The sequence below is a fragment of the Mesoplodon densirostris genome, chromosome 7 (genome assembly GCF_025265405.1).
Source record: "Mesoplodon densirostris isolate mMesDen1 chromosome 7, mMesDen1 primary haplotype, whole genome shotgun sequence".
Taxonomy (NCBI): Eukaryota; Metazoa; Chordata; class Mammalia; order Artiodactyla; family Ziphiidae; genus Mesoplodon; species Mesoplodon densirostris.
The window spans coordinates 40,512,446-40,531,312 of record NC_082667.1 but is presented as its reverse complement, the minus strand read 5'-3'; the positions used below and the strand labels follow the sequence as shown (position 1 = coordinate 40,531,312).

The following is an 18,867-nucleotide window of genomic DNA, read 5'->3' as shown; positions in this document are numbered from 1 at the left end:
CTAAAGCTCTTCTTGAATCAGTTCTAAAACCAGATTAAGTAATCATCACTAATCAAAGGCTGTTCTCTTTTTACCTTCTTAGCTATTAATGGAAAGATTTTTGGGAATCTCCATGGCCTCATCATGAATGAAAATACAATGACAAACTGGTATCTATTAGGAATAGGAAGTGAAGTGGACATACACACCATTCATTATCATGCTGAGAGCTTTCTTTTCAAGGTAAGTATAAGAAAAGTGTTTTGGGGAAGACTTACTAACAGATTCAATATATTTCCATTGTGAAATGAGAGTTATTTGGCAATAAGGCTTGTGAGGGGTGTTAGTGAATATTAGAGAATGGAACAGAAAAATATGATTGTGTCCTTCCACTGGTAGATATTTCTTAATATGTATTTTATTATGCTTGTAAAAAAAAAAAAACCTCTGAGCTTCAGATGAGTTTTCTCATCAGTTATATGGGGATAATTCTGACCACTCTGGAGTATCGTATATGAAAGTACCCATAGTATTTTGTCCCTTTTCCTCTTTTTTTTTTCTTTTCTCTTTTCTCTTTCCCTTCCCTTTTTCCATTTCTTTTCTATGTGATTAGCCAACAGAATAGTCCTCTCTAGTAAAGGAGATATTTCAAGCTTTGGCTTGGGCCCAAAATTTTACCTTGACTTTTGCCCTAGTGGGCTGGGCTGGACCATGTGTGGCTTTCTGCCTTTCGAGCATCAAGCTGCACCATATGGGTGGTGCTGGCTGTGCTGAATCACCTGGGGAGCCGTTAAAGAAGCAGATTGCCAGGCCCCACCCCAGACCTGATGAATCGGAATCTCAGGGATAAGGTCCAAATATTCTGTCATCTCAAGAGCTGTGCAGTCTACAAGGAAGTAGAATAGAAAAGAATAATCACATCTAACCTGCAGGGAAAACCTGCACTGCTCCTTTTCCAATTATACAGGAATGAACAGCGACTAATGAAACATCTAATATCCTCTCCCCTCTGTATATTCATTCAACACAGTTTAAGACACCAAGTACTAATCTACAATGATTTTAGTTTCACATATTAAATGGCTATGCTGCTTTTCAGAACTTGGCTTTTTCAATCTGCATTTTTAAAATTATATTAAAAATATATAAAATGTAGTAAAATTTATAAAATCATACAATTATTTTACATATATATAAAAATTATTTTATATACATACATAAATATTTTAAATTAAGCTATAATTTACACTGAGCAAAATGCACGCTATTTAGTATACAGTTCTATTGTGGTAAACACATACAGTGGTGTAACCAACACTAATCAAAATATGGAACACCTCCATCAACCCCCTAAAATGTCCCCTTTGCACCCTCTAGAGTCGTCTACTTCCCTATGTTTAACCCCTGGCAACCACTGAACTATTTTTTGTCTCTTTAGTTTTGCCTTTTCTGAAATGTTATACAAATGAAATCATACAGTCTGTAGCATTATGAATCTGGCTTGTTTCATTTTCTATCGGCATTTGAATTGCATCCACCTTGTTGTAACGGCAGTTTGTTCCATTCGATCTTTGAGCAATATTCCATTGTATTGCAGTTTGTTTATCCGTTCCCCCACTGAGGGACATTTGGGTTGTTTCCAGTTTGGGGTTACTAAAAATAAAGTCATTATAAACCTTTGTGTACATGCTTTTGTGGGAACATCATAAGTTTTCATTTTCCTTGAGAAAATATCTAGGTGTTGGATTGCTAGGCCATGTGGTAAGTATATGCTTAACTTTATGAAAACTGCCAAACTGTTTTTCACAGAGGCAATACATTTTGCACGCCTACCAGAAATATATGAGAGTACCACTTGACCACAACTACATCCACATCAGCACTTGGTACCTCCCATTCTTACTTTACTTTTTCTTAGCCATCCATCTAAGTATATTCTGGTATCTCATTTTTTATTTGAATTTTCCTAATGGCTATGATACTGATTATCTTTTCTACCATCTGCCATCTGTAAATCTTTGGTGAAATGTCCAAATTTTATGCCCATTTTTAAATTGGATTGTTTGTTTCCTTATTGTTGAGTTTGAGTGCTGTATATATTCTGGATACAAATCCTTTCTATCTATATGATCTGTAAATATTTGCTCCTAGTCTGTGGCTTATCTTTTCATTCCCTTAACATTATCTATCAAAGAGCAGAAAATCTTAATTTTGATATAGTCCAAATTATCATTTTTTTCTTTTATGGATCATGCCTAAGAAATCTTTGTTTAACTCAAAGTCACAAAGATTCTCTTCTAGAAGTTTTATGGTTTTAGGTTTTATATTTAGGTCTCTGGTCCATCTTAAGTTAATTTTTATATGTGGTTCATGGTTTATTTTTTGCATAGAGACATCCAAGTTTTCTTTTTTTCTTTCTTTCTTTCTTTCTTTTTTTTTTTTGTTTTTGTTTTTGTTTTTGGCTGCACCACAGCATGTGGGATCTTAGTTTCCCAAGCAGGGATCAAACCCATGCCCCCTGCATTGGAAGCATGGAGTCTTAACCACTGGACCACCAGGGAAGTCCCTAGACGTCCAATTCTTCCATCACCTTTCAGCAAAAAGACCATCCTTTTTCCCTCTGTGTCAAAATCATATTGATCATATACATGTGGGTTATTTCTGGGCTCTCTGTTCTATTACACTGATTTATATGCCTGTCCTTTCTTAAATTCCACACTGTTTTGATTGCTTTAGTGTAATAAAAAGTCTTGAAATCAGATGGTGATGGTTTGAGCTATTCTAGATCTTTGCCATATAAATTTTAGAATCAGCTTTTAAAATTGTGCTGGGATTTTGATTGAGATTGCATTGAACCTGTACACTGATTTGGGGAGAATTGATATCTTAACAATATTGAGACTTTCAATCCACAAACATGGCATATCTCTCTATTTATTTAGAACTTCTTTGATTTTTTTCATCAATGTTTTGTAGTTGTCATCACACAGATCTTGCATATATTTTGTTAGATTATTACCAATATCATGGGTTTTGGTGATAGTGTAAATGGTATTGTTTTTATTTCAATTTCTAATTGTCATGCCAGTATATAGAAATATAACTGATTTTTGTATAATTGACCTTGTATCCTGCAACTTTGCTGACAAATTCTAGTAGCTTTTGTAGATTTTCTTTTTGTAGATGGTTATTTTTGGGGGGCGGGGGTTCCTACATGGCAAATCATGTTGCCTGTGAGTAGAGATGGTTTTATTTCTTTATTTTCAATCTGTATGCATGCCCACACACCCCTGCTCCTTTTTTGGTATTATTGCACTAGCCAGGATCTCCAGTAAAATGTTGAATATTAGTAGCAAAAGTAGAGATCCCTGCCTTATTCTTAATCTTAGGGGGAAAGCATTCAGTCACTCGCCATTGAATATAAAGTGAGCTGTAGGTTTTTGTAGACCCCATTACCAGGTTGAGGAAGTTTCCTTCTATTTTTGGTTTGCTGAGGGTTTTAATCATGAACAGATGTTAAATCCTATTTTTTCTGCATCTATTGCGATGATCATATTTTTTTTCTTTAGTCTGTTGGTGAATTACATTGACTGATTTTCAAATGTTGAACCAGCTTTTCATTCCCCAGTAAACCTTACTTTGTCATGATGCACTATCCTTTTTTATATATTGCTGGATTTAGTTTGCTAGTGTTTTGTTAAGGATTTTTGCATATATGTTCATAAAGAATATCAGTTGTGGCTTTCTTCTCTTGTAAATTATTTGTGAGAGTGTTCTGTCCTCTTCTGTTTTCTGGAAGAGTTTGTTTAGAAATGGTATTATTTTTTTCTCTAAATGTTTGGTAGAATTTGCCAATGAAGCAATCTGGACCTGGAGTTTAATCTGTTGGAAGGTCTTAATACGATTTCAGTTTCTTTAATAGATATAATTTCAGTTTCTTTAACAGATAACCTGAATAGATCTAACCTGAATAGATAATCTATTCAGGTCATCTATTTCTTCTTGAGTGAACTTTGGTAGTTTTCATCTTAAGCAACTTGTCCATACCATCTAAGTTGTAGAATTCATGGGCAAAACAGTTGTTCAAAACATTCCTTTATTATCCTTTTTAATGTCTATAAAGTCTTAGTGATATCTCCTCTTTCATCTCTGATAGTTGTAATTTGTGTTTTTTAAATTTTTTCTTGGTCAGTTTGTCTAGAGGTTTGTATTAGTTATCTATTGTTGCATAACACATCATCCCAAAACATAGTGGCCTAAAACAACACACTCTTATTATCTCACAATTTCTCTGGGTTAGGCTGGAAATAGTTTAGTTAGTTGGTTCTGAATCAGCACCTCTCATCAGGCTACAGTCAAGATGTCAGCTGAAACTACAGTCATCAGGTTTGACTGATGCTGGATGATCCACTTCCAAGCTCACTTATAGGACTATTGACCAGAGGCTTAAGTTCCTCACCATGTGGGTATGACATGGGAGCTGGCTTTCCCCAGAGTGAATGATCCAAGGGGAGAGAATGAGAGAGAGGGTCTAAGACCCTTGGAAGTAGAATGCCATGACTTCTGCCATATGCTATTGCTTTCAAGGATGAACCCTCAGACAATGTAGGAGGAGACTACAAAGGTTATGAATATCAGGAGGCAGGGATCCTTGGAGGCCATCACAAGCTGGCTTCCACAGGGTTTAACAATTTTATGAATCTGTTCAAAGAACCAGCTTTTGGTTTCTTTGATTTACCTTTATTATGTTCCTATTCTTGATTTTATTGATTTCTGTTCTTATCTTTATTATTCCCTTCTTTCTGCAGATAGATAAATCTTACCGAGAAGATGTATATGACCTCTTTCCTGGGACATTCCAAACCATTGAACTGTTTGTGGATCACCCAGGGACATGGTTATTACATTGTCATGTATCTGACCACATCCATGCTGGCATGGAGACAACCTACACAGTCCTTCGAAACATTGGTACTGTTATCTGTCAGTGATGCTGGCTTAGATAGCACCAGGCTTCCTGTAGACCCTGAAAATAGGAGGCATGAGAGCCCCCAAGGAGCTCAGAGTCAAGGAAGAGAGACAGACATTTAACCATAATAGAATATGACATATGCCAAGATAGAGTGCAGAGTGCAGGGTTCAGTGACAGCAGCAGGAAGCAATGATTAACAGTTTGGAGACATGAGCCAAGGTTCCATAGATGAATCTTAACAGGTGAGCAGGAGCTTGCAATGTGGATGGGGTACGAACAGCATGTGTATTGGCATGAAGTAGCACAGTGAGTATCCAACAAAGACTTACAGATACTGGTGGGATAAAGTCTTTGTTGATGAAATGACATAACTCCTGAAACAACTCATGTCATGAAAAGAATCTACTCCTATTGTTTATAAACCACCAAATTGTCTTCTTTGTCCAGACAACAGGATCCCTTACTCCACCAAGCCTCCTTCTGGAGGAGCGTCCCACCCGGCCACAGCACCCTCTAATGGTATTGATACCCTCCCCTAATCCTGCACGTGAAGGGTCAGTATTCACTCCCCAGGGAAAGGCAGAGGCCTGACACCTTACTTTTCTTTTGCACAGAAGAACCTGGCAAGGAGCAGCTCTACTTCTTTGGCAAGAATCTGGGTCCCAGAGGAGCCAAAGCAGCCTTGGTCATCCTTTTCATCATCGGACTCCTCCTTCTGGCTGTCACGGTGATTCTCTCCCTCACACTGTGCTCTGCAAGGAAGCGGGTGGCATATCAGGAAGTCCAGTCCTGTGCGCTCCCCACGGATGCTCTGTGACCTGCCGGTCTTCCTCAATAGGGAAAATGGACCAGGGTATCGTTCACCAAGGAAGTCTGACACTGTTTCCTGGATCAGGCTCTGAACCTCTGGAACACATTCAAAGCAATTTTATTTTATTTATTTATTTTAAAGGGGCTGTGAATAATCCTCAGGATAAAATAGAGAAAAAGAAGAGTGGGCATGACTGAGAAAACTGACCCAGTCTGTTCTCTGAATGAATTCGCTGAAGTAGGAAGACCTCTGAAAGATATCTTTGTTTTCTGTCTTTCATAATTCTTAGATTAGTGCTTCCTTAACAAACTGTCAAATTCTCTAGATGGACAATTTCGAGAAAGAGTTACACTGCCTCAGACATCTAACTTGAATGGTGCTGATTTTTCAACGTTGTTATGTAACATGCTTCCCTTAGTTGTTCCAGGAAAAATAACTTTCTGAGGAGTTCATGAAAATGTCTAAATCAGTATCTGCTGATAGAATTTGACCAAATGAAAATTTTGGAGGCTTTAGCCAGCTCCCCTGGCCTTTTCCTCTTTCATATAAATAGCTTGTGCACTGTTTGCTGCAAAAGGCAGAGTTGTATGCATTTTTTTTAAATTCTGCCATTTTTATGCAAACCTGTAGAGATAATTAAATGTTTACGACTCACTTCATGTTACACATTTTTACAAGATGTTTCTGTGGCAATGTTTGTATTTTCAAAAATCAACTAGAGAATTTGTATTTGTATTTCAGAATGTGGAGGGCTGGAATCTGAAATAGCAGGCTAGTTCTCCCACTGTGAGTCACGACACTCCCTGAGAGTTTAGTGGGAGCTTCTAAGGGGAGTGGGGAGGGACTTTGCAGGAGGCAAGTCTCACTTTGAATCTTGAGTCTGATTTTTCATTCAGTTAGGAGGATCTTTCCCAGTCTCCATCTTTTATGAAATAAAGACAGTCTCATCATGTGAAAAAACACCAGGAAGAATTAGTCGATGCAGCTGACTGGCTGGGAAGAGAAGGGAGTTCACAAAATCCTCGAGTCCATGCCTCTTAAAAACATAGCCTCTGATGGGAAGAGGAGAGAAAAGAAAAGGCAAAATTGTCCTGGTGGCAATTTTTTAAACCAACAAATCAGCTCTGAGATATGTATTACAGTTTTCAAGTCTCAGATACAAAATAAAATATTGAACAACTAAACTCAACCCATTACGAGGCAATCCATACTCTATATGCATGCCTAAGCTTTAGGTGTAAGATTGATAAAAGCAACATTTATTACTAGACTGAGAAATTGCCTTTAGCCCACGCTGCTGCCAGATGAGTGATACTAGTACATCTGCCTTAACAGTGGATCATTTGGCTGTCCAGGTGAACAATTAGGACCTAAAGAATACTCTGGTGGAGGGACTTTTCATACTTTCTCATCTTCATCTTGGTGAGGAGAAATGGGTATTTTGATAGAGGCTATAGTCTTACATAAAACAGGATGCTAGTGCTAATAGTTCTGTTCATAATCTACTTGAATGTCATATCAAACATGGTACCCAAGGATTTTGAATTCCAGCCTGCTAACCACTGATAATGAGATTTTGTAGTACGTGCTCTACAGTTTTCAGACATGTGTAGGCTGTATGATTTCATAATAATCATCATGATACATGACAGACTTATAACTCACCTAGACAACAAATTATTTAGTCATAAGGTTTTTCCTTTTCTCTTAGTTTATTTTTTAATGAAAATGAAACCACAAAGTAGTTTGATTATACCATTTCTCTTTTTAATAAAGTTTCACATATCATAAAGATGGCTATTTGCATGTTTTTTTCCAACCCCCTACCCCGGGTACAGTGATAGGTAATTTATTTTACCTGGATCAGGTGTTTAGTTAAAGGAGAATTATCTTTTAGATATTTAGCAACTATCCTAGTTATACTCGTTAGAAGAAATGAAACAAAGTAACAATATATCTCTACAGATAACACACTCTCCCCAAACATGGTTTCCTCAAATGTACCACATTTCTTCATTCTAATCAACCACATTTATACACATCTTTTCCTCCTGTTACAACAGAAGAAGTGTCCCTGCTCCTAGCAGGGCCAATCTCTCCCTTAACTCTGGACCTCATCCCTTCTTGCTTTCCCAAGAACTTCATTCCCTCACTTATCAGTTTTCCCTCCTGCATGAAGTCATCAACAATACCCTTCATTAAAAATAGAAAACAGGGCTTCCCTGGTGGCGCAGTGGTTGAGAGTCCGCCTGCCGATCCAGGGGACACGGGTTCGTGCCCCGGTCTGGGAAGATCCCACATGCCGCGGAGCGGCTGGGCCCGTGAGCCATGGCCACTGAGCCTGCGCGTCCGGAGCCTGTGCTCTGCAACGGGAGAGGCCACAACAGTGAGAGTCCCGCGTACCGCAAAACAAACAAACAAACAAAACAAACAAAGAGCCCTAGCCTTTAACTCCATAACCTCCTCCAACTCAGTTTCTCTGGGCCCTTGATAGCAGAACTGAAAGTACTGCCCACACATTGTCTATATCACCTCACCCTATGCATCCCTCCACCCATTCCAATGGCTTCCCATCCAGAGGGCCCTGCCCCACCCCGACTTTGCATCCCAATCTGCTGTTATCAAAACCATAAGAACCATAATAATCATAATGGAAACGATTCCATTTCCTGTGGCTTCTTCCCCATCTTTATTTTACTTAACATCTCAGTAACCATTGGCAGCTCCTTCCTTTTAGATACCCTCCAGTTCCTTGGCTCTACAACATGACCTGCCAGCCTTCCTTCTTCCTCAGTGGCTATTCCCTCTCAGTCTCTTGCTAGTTCCTTCTTCTCCCTCTGACTTAAATGTTAGCATGACCCAGGGCTTGAACTGGGCCCTTTTCTCCCTTTTGCCCTCCGGAGTGGGCTGAATAATATCTCCATAGATTCCATGTCCTAATCCCTGAACCTGTGAATGTTATCTTATATAGCAAAAAGACTTTATAGCTATGATTAAGTTAAAAATCTTGAGATGGGAAATTTATACCAGATTACCTAGATTGGCCCTAAATGTAATCACAAGTGTTCTTATAAGAGAGAGACAGAGGGAGATTTGACTACAGAAGGAGGCTGTGTGACAACTGAAGTAAGATGCTGAGCTGCTGGCTTTGGAGATGGAGGAACACTGCTCTAAAAGCTGGACATATATACACTAGCAAACGTAAAATAGATAGCTAGTGGGAAGCAGCCATATAGCACAGGGAGATCAGCTTGGTGCTTTGTGACCACCTAGAGGGGTGGGATAGGGAGGGTGGGAGGGAGGGAGACGCAAGAGGGAAGAGATATGGGGACATATGTATATGTATAACTGATTCACTTTGTTATAAAGCAGAAACTAACACACCATTGTAAAGCAATTATACGCCAACAAAGATGTTAAAAAAAAAAAAAAAAGCTGGAAAAGGCACGGGAATGCATTCCCCCCTAGAGCCTCTGGAGGGAGCTTCGTCCTGCTGGCACCTTGATTTTATTCCATTGAAACTGATTTCGGACTTCAGATTTCCAGAACCGTTAGAGGATAAATGTGTGCCACCAAGTTTGTGGTAATTTGTTACACCCTCTCCATAGGTTATTTCACTCCTCCTCATGGATCTGAAAACCATCTTTATGCTAATAAATTCAAAATGTGTTCCTCCTTGGGTTGCAGACTACAAGTCCTGTTCAAGCAGATGATGGTTAGCAGTCCCCTAACCAGTCTCTCCCTTTGTCACTCCTGTCCCTTCCAGCCACAGTCCACACAGCTGCAGCAGTGTTCTTCCACATCTGATCACATCACTTCCCTGGTGAATCCCCTTTACTGTCTTTCCACTTCACTTTCAATAATATCCAAACTCCTTACCTTCGTCAGTAAGACTCAGACCGATTTGGCTGCCCAACCTGTCCACCTCTCCAACTTTATCTCTGCCTCCTCTCTGCTCCAGCTTTTATCAGTTCCTGTGCCTTGCTAGTTCCTTCTTGCCTCAGAGCCTTTGCACCTACTGCTTTCTGTGCCTGGAATGCTCTTTCTCTCTAGCACCCTCATCCCCTTTCCTGCCTTTCCTACTTCAGATGTGAGCTCCCCAGACTGCCCTTTCTAAAGTGGGTCCCTCCCCCTGTTATTTCCAATTTCCATTGTTTTCCTTTGTAGCACATATCACGGGACATATCCATTTTACTCGTTAGTTTGATTTTTGTCTGCTTCTTTGACTGAAATGTAGGCTCCATGGAAGCAAGGACCCCAGACCTGTTTTGCTCACTGCTGCATCCCCAGCACAGACCATAGTGTAGATACATAATAGTTGCTCAGCAAATATTACTTGAATGAATAAATGAATATATAAACAGAACAGGCAGAACAGGGCTTAACTATCTTGACTTTGACTATTTTGGTCATGAAAGATCTCATATTCAAGTGTCAAGGATACCAAACAAACAAAACAGAGTTCTGGCACCATAGCTGTGAAGCCCACAGCTGCTTTGGTCTTCTAACTACTGACACTGGGATAAGGAGTGGGGGAAGGGAGGATTTGGAGGAGGATGTGTTATTTAATCCCTAAATGCACGTTATAATTATAAAAAGCAATGTCATCAAAAATAAGGAAATCCTAAGAAACTTTCACAGCTAAGGGGAGCTAAGGAGACAAGACAACGAAACATAATATGGTATCCCTGTATGGGATCCTAGAACAGAAGAAGGATAGTAGGTAAAAATTAAGGAAATCTCAATAAACTAGACTTTAATTAATATTAATTTATCAATATTGGTTTGCTAATTGTACCAAATGTACCATATAGGGGAAACCGTACCATCTACTCAATTTTTCTATAAATCTGAAACTGTTCTACAAATTAAAGTTTATTTTTTAAAAAAAGCAACATTATACATACTCTCATGTGAACCTTAAACTCCTGAGACTGGTAGTGACAGCTATTAAAAGCTAAGTGCCCCGGGGAGGGGGAAGGGTAAGCTGGGACGACGTGAGAGAGTGGCATGGACATATATCCACTACCAAATGTAAAATAGATAGCTAGTGGGAAGCAGCCACATAGCACAGGGAGATCAGCTCGGTGCTTTGTGACCACCTAGAGGGTGGGATAGGGAGGGTGGGAGGGGAATACAAGAGGGAGGGCATATGAGGATATATGTATACGTATAGCTGATTCACTTTGTTATACAGCAGAAACTAACACAACAATGTAAAGCAATTATACTCCAATAAAGATGTTAAAAAAAAAATCTAAGTGCCCATGATGTGGCAGGCACTGTTACATATATGATCCCATGTAATCCTTAGAACAACCCAATGAGGTAGGCGGTCTTACCCTTATTTGGCAAATGAGGACACTGAGACTTAGAGATTCTCAGTGATATACCCTTGGTCACATAGCAAGTAAGTGGCCAGTCCAGGAGTTGAACCCAGGCCCTTACTTTCTCATTTCCTGCCAGAGAAACTTGGCACACGTTGGATTATTTAATCTGATTCTTGCAGTAGGAAAAATGGCTCCCTTAACCACCCCCTTTTTTTTTAAATCAGAATAATCTTTATTGATATGCTCCGTGCTACCTTGTTAATATGGTCACGTTGTCGGCCAGCTGAGGTAATGGGGACAGCCCCGCCCAGCACCAGCCTGGGCCCTGGGGGCAGGGGGTAGGGTTGGTCTGGAGGAGACCTGGTTATTCCACCGATACCGTTCTTGGCCTTCCCCAATTAATAGAAATTGACTAGAGGCCAGACAAGAAATTCAGGAAGGTTTTATTGGGGCCCCTGCTGTAGCAGGGGGAGGTGAAAACAAACCACAGGTTCCTGTGCTTGCTTGCTCGTTATATGGGGTGAGGGTAGGGGTGTGTCCAGGGGTCAGGCCAGAGGGGTGGCTTGGGTGTCGTGCCCACCCCTTAGGTGGTGCTGTGTGCAGGAGGCATGCACAGTACCCTGCTTTTGCTCCCAATACCCTGGTTGTTTTTTTTTTTTTTTTTTGCGGTACGCGGGCCTCTCACTGTTGTGGCCTCTCCCGTTGCGGAGCACAGGCTCCGGACGCGCAGGCTCAGCGGCCATGGCTCACAGGCCCAGCCGCTCCGCGGCATATGGGATCCTCCCAGACCGGGGCACGAACCCGTGTCCCCTGCATCGGCAGGCGGACTCTCAACCACTGCGCCACCAGGGAAGCCCCCAATACCCTGTTTTTGTTCCCTGCTCTTCAGAAGTGGCAGTTGAGTTGTTTTTGTTTTTGTCTTTTGTTATCTTTTGGTCCAGAATTTGCCTCAACTGTGCATGCACAGTTATTTTTAGTCCCATAGAGTTTCTTTGGGAAACTTTCTTTCTGTATTTTGTAGCTTGAGGAGAGGTGTGTCCACCTGCAAGCTTTGCAGCACTGCAACAAAGCGTCCCAGGTCCCAGGGCTATCTCACCACCACCCCCAGCTCCCTCCTGAGTTGTCCTGCCACCCACCAGACCCCTCACAGGCCAGCATCCCAGGCCCAAGACAAAATCAACTAAAAAAATAAATTCTTCTTCTCGCAGCTGAGCACCTGATGTAGGGGAGATGGGCGGCTCCAGGCCTTCCTGGCCAGGGGCTCCACTAGGGTCATGGCCAGCCCCTGCCCAGCCAGTGCCCTGACGATGCCATCTGGGGCACCGGGTGGGAGAGGTGCTGAGCCCCACAGCATGCGGACAGGAGGCTGGGGGCGTACCACCAGTCTTTTCTGTGCCATTCATGTCTGTTCTCAAAGACAAGGTGCCAGTTTGGGCTCTGATTACTTCTCATGTGCAAAATCTCAGCAGCCTCTTACCTGGCCTCTCCACTTCCACTCTGCATTTCAATCCACTCTACATGTGGCTGGAAGACTAATCTTTTTAAAGCGCAGCTCTCTGTATATTACTCCTGTCCAAAACCTCTCTAGTGCCTACTGAAAAAAAAAAATTCCAGACTAACTTCTCTGGCCCCAACCCCTTCACTTTTGTCTCCCTCACCTTCTGCTTCCCTATACCAGTGTCAGAAGTCTCCACTTCCCATTTCCCACTTTCACTCCCTCCTAGAAAGTTCCTGTGCCAGGTCTGCCTGCCACAAACAGACGCATCCCACCAGGCCCCATCTTTTTATGTACACCCCTTGGCATACCCCACATTTCTCAATATTACTTACACTTTCTAACCTGTATCATAGTTAATTGTGCACATACCTTATTTCTCTTACTAAGCCATGAGATCTTTAAGGAAATGGAATGCGTCACTTCATCTTTGCTTCCCCATCCATCCAGCCCAGACCTGGCCCATCACTACCCTCTAATACATGCCTTGAATGTATGGCAAAATGAATGTAAGTTGGGCCACCTGTTTTTAAACAATTTTCAAAGTGAAAGATTTTCAGATTCCTTCATTTAATAAACCTTTATTAAAATACCTACTACGTGTCAGGCATTTGTGCTAAGTGCTGGAGATGAGAGTGGTTGGTATACACGGGTGTGGACCTGCCCTCATGAAGCTTACCATATAAAGGGGGAGACAAACGTTAAATAAATGGACAAACACATATTTGTTGAATTATAATTGTGATCTTCATTAAGAAGGAAAAATAGAGGGCAACAGTAATGGATAACATTTACATAGCACTCATCAATTGCCGGGCAATGTCCTAGGCGCTTTCCATATATTAACTCTTTTGATCTTTATCTCAATCCTAAGCAGTATAAACACTTTACAGATGAAAAAACTGAGGTACAGGAGGGGCAAGTAACTTTCCCAAGGTCCGCAGCTAGTATTACAAGAATATTTAACAAAGGGACCTAATCTAGTTTAGCATTATCAGGGAAGACTCTCCTGGGAAGTGACATCCAGTAGAGATCAGGAGGGTGAATCTGAGTTGGCCAGGCAAAGAGGCTACCGTGGAAGTGTTTTGGGCAGGGGAAGGTCTGGAGGAGGCATGGGGCTGGCTAACTTGAAGAACTGACCGGAAAGTAGTGAAGCTGATAAGGCAGGCAGTGGCCATGTTAAGAAATTTGGATTTTATCCTAAAAACAATGTACACTTTAAGTAGGGGAGTGAAAGGATCAGATGGGAGCTTTTATTTTATTTATTTTTATTTTTTGCGGTATGCGGGCCTTTCACTGCTGTGGCCTCTCCCGTTGCGGAGCACAGGCTCCGGACGCGCAGGCTCAGCGGCCATGGCTCACGGGCCCAGCTGCTCCACGGTACGTGGGATCTTCCCAGACCGGGGCACGAACCCGTGTCCCCTCCATCAGCAGGCGGACTCTCAACCACTGTGCCACCAGGGAAGCTCCCAGATGGGCGCTTTTCAAAGCTCCCTCTGGCAGCCATGGGGGAGAATGGCTTGCGGGCCTGCAGGGTACATAAACTGTATGCGGTTAGGAGAGAGGATGGCGGCAAGGAGCGTTGGCAGCGCAGGTGGAGAAAAACTATGAGATTTTCTACATTTAGGAGAGAGACGCCGCAAGATTTGGAAATTGGTTATGGCACCTGGGGAGAGATTGCAATGTTACACAGGGCAGTCCAGTTTTCTGCTTTGGGCATACCGGTGGATGGTGGTGCACTGAGCAAGATGGGGAAGACTGGAGTTCAGGTTCAGTTGAGGATAAGGATTGCGGTCCTGGCCACTGTGTGGTCCTGGTCTTGTGAGTCATCTAAGTGGAGAGTGGTGCAGGCCATTGGATGAGGGCTCAGAGGGCAGGGCAGGGTGGAGATGTACATATGGCAGTTGAGGGCACAAAGAAGAGGCTTGTGTGCAGGGACCTGCCCATGTACAAAGAGCAGAAAAGGCAGCCCAACCCCAAGGAGCCTTCACGTTCAAAGGTCCTGTCTGCCCCCAAATGTTGCTGATTAGAGCGTCTCTTGACTATTTCTCAGCATCCACTACCTGAAAGTGGTTCAGAAGTAGCTCTCCCCCAACACCCGCTTCCCGCAGACACCCACTGCTGGCTCCCAGACCGAGGCTCCCACGGGGAAAGCAGGAGGCTAAGCACAGACACCTGAGACCTAGTCAGACGCAGGGCTCACCACCACTGACCCCGCGCCTCCCTGTCCCGCAGTGCTTCTGGAAGAGTCCAGCGTTCCCTCTTCCGCACCGGCTTGGTCTAACCCGCTCGATAGCCTTTTAGGGCCCCGTTGCTCTTTGAAGCATTCGCACCTCCTTTTAACCTGATTCCGCCACGTAGATATGTTGGGGGTGAGGCGTAAAAGGGGGCCATCCTGTCCACAGGGTAACAGGTCGCTTTCAGAAATGATTTCAAAACTCCCGGGTGCCAGGAAGTGGAGAGAATGAGGTTGGGAGAGGCGCGAGCATTTGACGAGGTACCGCTCGCCGGGAAGCTCCCTTTGCTGGGGGTGGATCCCAGGGTCGCGGGATGCTGCCGCGCCCACCCGCCCCGCGTCGCCTCAGCTTCCGGAAACTCCAAGTCGCCAGGGCGCAGCGGCGGAGCCGTGGCGAGGCTAGCGCTTTGTTCCGCGGTTGGGTCTCGCGCCCTCGGGCGCGCGCATCTCAGGGACCTGCGGGTGCGGCTCTGCCCCAGGCCCGCGGCAGAGGAGCAGGCGCGATCCCGTGCGCCCCGAAGCATTCCCGGGACCCGCCAGGCCAGGCCCCCAGAGACGACAGCTGCGGCGCTTCGAGACACAAAGACCAGTGGGATGTGGAAGCAAATGGGGAGCCGGCAAAGGGAAAGCGAAAGCCGCGGGCCCGGTCAGTGACTGGGTGAAGGCGCCGCGCCGCCCTCCCCACGCCGGCGGTACCCGGGCCTGCCCTTGTGAGCCTTCCTGGCCCAGCCCTTGTGAGCCTTCCTGGCCCAGCCCCGTGCGCCGCAGCCATGGCCATTGCTCACCTGGCCACCGAGTACGTCTTCTCAGACTTTTTGCTGAAGGAGCCCTCGGAGCCCAAGTTTAAGGGGCTGCGGCTGGAGCTGGCCGTGGACAAGATGGTCACGTGCATCGCTGTGGGGTTGCCGCTGCTGCTCATCTCGCTGGCCTTCGCACAGGAAATCTCGATTGGTAAGGCCCGGGGACAGTGGCACCGGGGCGGGCTGGGCCGGCGTTATCAGAGGTGCCCGGGTCTCTGGCGAGAAGTGATTTTACCGCGCGTCCCTGGCGGTGCCCGCCGTTGTCATGGGCGTGAACGTTGGGAAGGAAGGTAGCCCGAGTTGATGGGCCGAAGCATTCTTTGTTCGCGTGCTCCCTTTCCCCCACTGCTGTGGACGCTTCTCACATCCCTGCTACCCATTTCTGATCCCTGCTGCCCATTTCTGTTCCCTACTGCCCACTGATCCTGACTCTGGCTTAGTGTTCAAAGTCCCACTCTTAAGATCGGCGCCGTTGTCACCAGATTTGCCTCTCTTTTCCCTCCCACACATTTCTGCGGTCACCCAAAATTTGTATCAGAGAAGCTCCCGAGTGGCTAAATGGAGGACGTGAAGAAAAGTAGCCCATGAAAAGTGCTTTCTCCCTTATCTTACATTTAGTTGATGTGTACTGAGACTTTAGCTCTGCAGGGTTGTGAATGATGGGAAATAACTGCTCTTGGCCAGTATTAGAAGGGATACCCAAATCCTCTACCTGGACGGCCTTTTTTTTTTTTTTAATTAATTAATTAATTAATTAATATTATTTTTTTTTTGCGGTACGCGGGCCTCTCACTTTGTGGCCTCTCCCGTTGCGGAGCACAGGCTCCGGACGCGCAGGCTCAGCGGCCATGGCTCACGGGCCCAGCCGCTCCGCGGCATGTGGGATCTTCCCGGACTGGGGCACGAACCCGTGTCCCCTGCATCGGCAGGTGGACTCTCAACCACTGCGCCACCAGGGAAGCCCTGGACAGCCTTATTTTGAATGTGAGATGAACGAGTCCCCTTCTTGTAAACTCTCCTTTATCCTAATAACAGTTCTGTGAGATTCTGAGAGTCTGGTGGTTTGGTCAGAATCACGTGGCTAGTAAGCAGCTGGTCTTCCTCATCATCTCTTCTGACTTTGAGCACAGGAGAGAGTGTTTATGAGTCAAAGGGAAGGCCGTGTATGAGGCTAGACACAGCTCTGTGGGGAAGGAGGCCGGTGGGGCTGGATAATGGGGAAAGCTTATGTGAAAGATTGGGCTGGCCCTGAGCCCCTGCCCGTGGGTGGGATTTGGATAAGCAGTGGTGAGACCTTTGCCAAGATTTTGGGATGTCAGAGAATGGTACGTGTTCCTGGAAGGAGAGAAACAACGAGGAGTGTCCTAACTGAGGCAGGAGGATTAGTCAGGGTTCCTGGAATATGAGAGTGAATATGGGCCTGAGTTAGTGAGAACAGAGGAGTACAGACTTGATGGTTTAAAAAGTGCAAAGTTTGAGCAGAGGCTGGACTAATGAGAGAGCTCATTATTTGATCAGAGGCTGGACTGTTGAAAACAGCCCTTAATAAGTAATAGCCTGAGGGTACATGTAGGGTCTGTGAAGGAGGGGAGTTGGAGCTAGGGAGGATGCCATAAAGATGAGGCATCAGTTGAGGTCTTGTGCGAGGTTGGGCGCCAAGACTAGAAGGGAAAGGATGGGAAATTTCCAAGATCAAGGAGTAATAATCCACTCTTGGGCCCCTAGCTTTTCATTGGCCACAAAGGGCCGAGACTCATCAGAGATATCAGAAAGGCTGCAGGCCTGGGTGATTGGAGAATGATATAGATGGAAATGGTGAAGTTGAGGGAAGAGTTGGTTAGAAAAAGGTTACAGTGAGCTTGATTTTGTGATCCACACCCCTAAGTTGTTCAACTTGGCAGGAAGTCGCCAAATTCATTTTGGAAAGTAGTCTTCAGTTTTCCTTGTCATTGGGCAGGCATAGATAGTCAAGGCTTTCCCTCCGCCTTCCAGATGGCCGGGAGTTGAAGCTTCCGGTTGGAAGGAAAACCACCAAGTAGCTTGGGTCCTGGAGATAATCTTTCCCTTCAGCAAATGTTTCTTGAGTACCAGCTGTGGGCTGGACCCAGTGCTGGGCACTGAGGACCCAGGAGTCAGGGAAACATGGACCCTGTCGTGGAGGAGCAGCCATCTGATGCCAGGAGGGACTGGTTGCCGTTCATGATGAACCCCGTTCAGTTGCCCCACTTGACTTATAAGCATAGGTTGTATTGCAAGTACCTCAAATTTCCTTTTGCAGTCATTTCCTTTCGCAGTATTTTTATGGCAAGGAGGAATCTGTGTTTGAAATGTTGAAAGGCTCAGTGGAAGGTGGATGAGTGTCATTCTATATGGCTCCATAGAACACACGAATGCTGCTATATGGTAGGTGCAGGAGGTCAGAGTTCTGTGCCACAGAAGGACCTTCATTTCTACCACACCTGTCCCCAGATGCCTCTAGAGGTGCAGCCCCTTTCACCTGGAGGTATATCTATATCTGTATCTATATCGAGAGAGAGTTAGTGAGTTAGTTTAGGAAATAGCTGAGTGACAACTCTGTGTAGAATACAAGCATAATTAGGCTACATGGCCTTCAAACTCTGAAATTCTAGGAGTATTTATCTAAATTGGTGAAGAAACTAATTCCCTAAGCATGCTACATTTCAACAGACCAGACTCTGAATGGAATTCTTGTTCTTGGGGTCTTTTGATGGGTCTGCAGTACCCTTGGCTTAGGGCTACTCAGGACCTGGGACCGAGATGTCCTCCCTCAGGGACTGCTTTGACTCTCTGGTGCCCTAGCCTGGTGTCTTAGGAGACGCTGGGAGAGCAGAGCTCCTGTCTCCCACCAGGATGCTTCATGCCCGGTGTCAGGGTGGCTGGACCAGATGAGCAGCAGGGGCAGCCACTGGGCCCCTGGGGAAGGGTGTCTGGTCCGCCCAGGGAGACTTCTCTCCCTGCTGCCCTCCCAGCAGGCAGCTGTAGTTCTGGACAGAGGGACTTGGTCCCTTGGGGTTAGCTCTGCTCTGCTGCTGTCATTACAGGGCAGGCGTTGGGCCAGCCCCAGTGAGCCAGGGGACAGAGAGAGCTGCAGCTGCTTCCACTGCTATTAGTTCCCGGTTCCCTTCTTGTTTCCTCCAACTGAGTCAGCAGCCAGGTGGCTTAAGTCATCTGCTCTGTCATGGCTGCTGTAGGCACATCTTTGGAAATGTGTTCAGGCTTCCCT

General features: G+C 44.7%; 2 protein-coding genes across 2 annotated transcripts in view; both read left to right on the top strand.

The window, feature by feature from the left end:
* HEPHL1 (hephaestin like 1) overlaps positions 1 to 5,768 on the top strand; it is a 72,350-nt gene extending 66,582 nt beyond the window's left edge. The window contains exons 17-20 of the mRNA XM_060104488.1: positions 83 to 222; positions 4,788 to 4,950; positions 5,399 to 5,470; positions 5,566 to 5,768. Coding sequence (XP_059960471.1) covers positions 83 to 222; positions 4,788 to 4,950; positions 5,399 to 5,470; positions 5,566 to 5,768 — 578 coding nt within the window. The remainder of the gene's footprint in view (positions 1 to 82; positions 223 to 4,787; positions 4,951 to 5,398; positions 5,471 to 5,565) is intronic.
* A 9,415-nt stretch (positions 5,769 to 15,183) lies between these two features.
* PANX1 (pannexin 1) overlaps positions 15,184 to 18,867 on the top strand; it is a 38,837-nt gene continuing 35,153 nt past the window's right edge. The window contains exon 1 of the mRNA XM_060104446.1: positions 15,184 to 15,774. Within this exon, the coding sequence (XP_059960429.1) occupies positions 15,594 to 15,774 (181 nt within the window). The 5' untranslated portion in view covers positions 15,184 to 15,593. The remainder of the gene's footprint in view (positions 15,775 to 18,867) is intronic.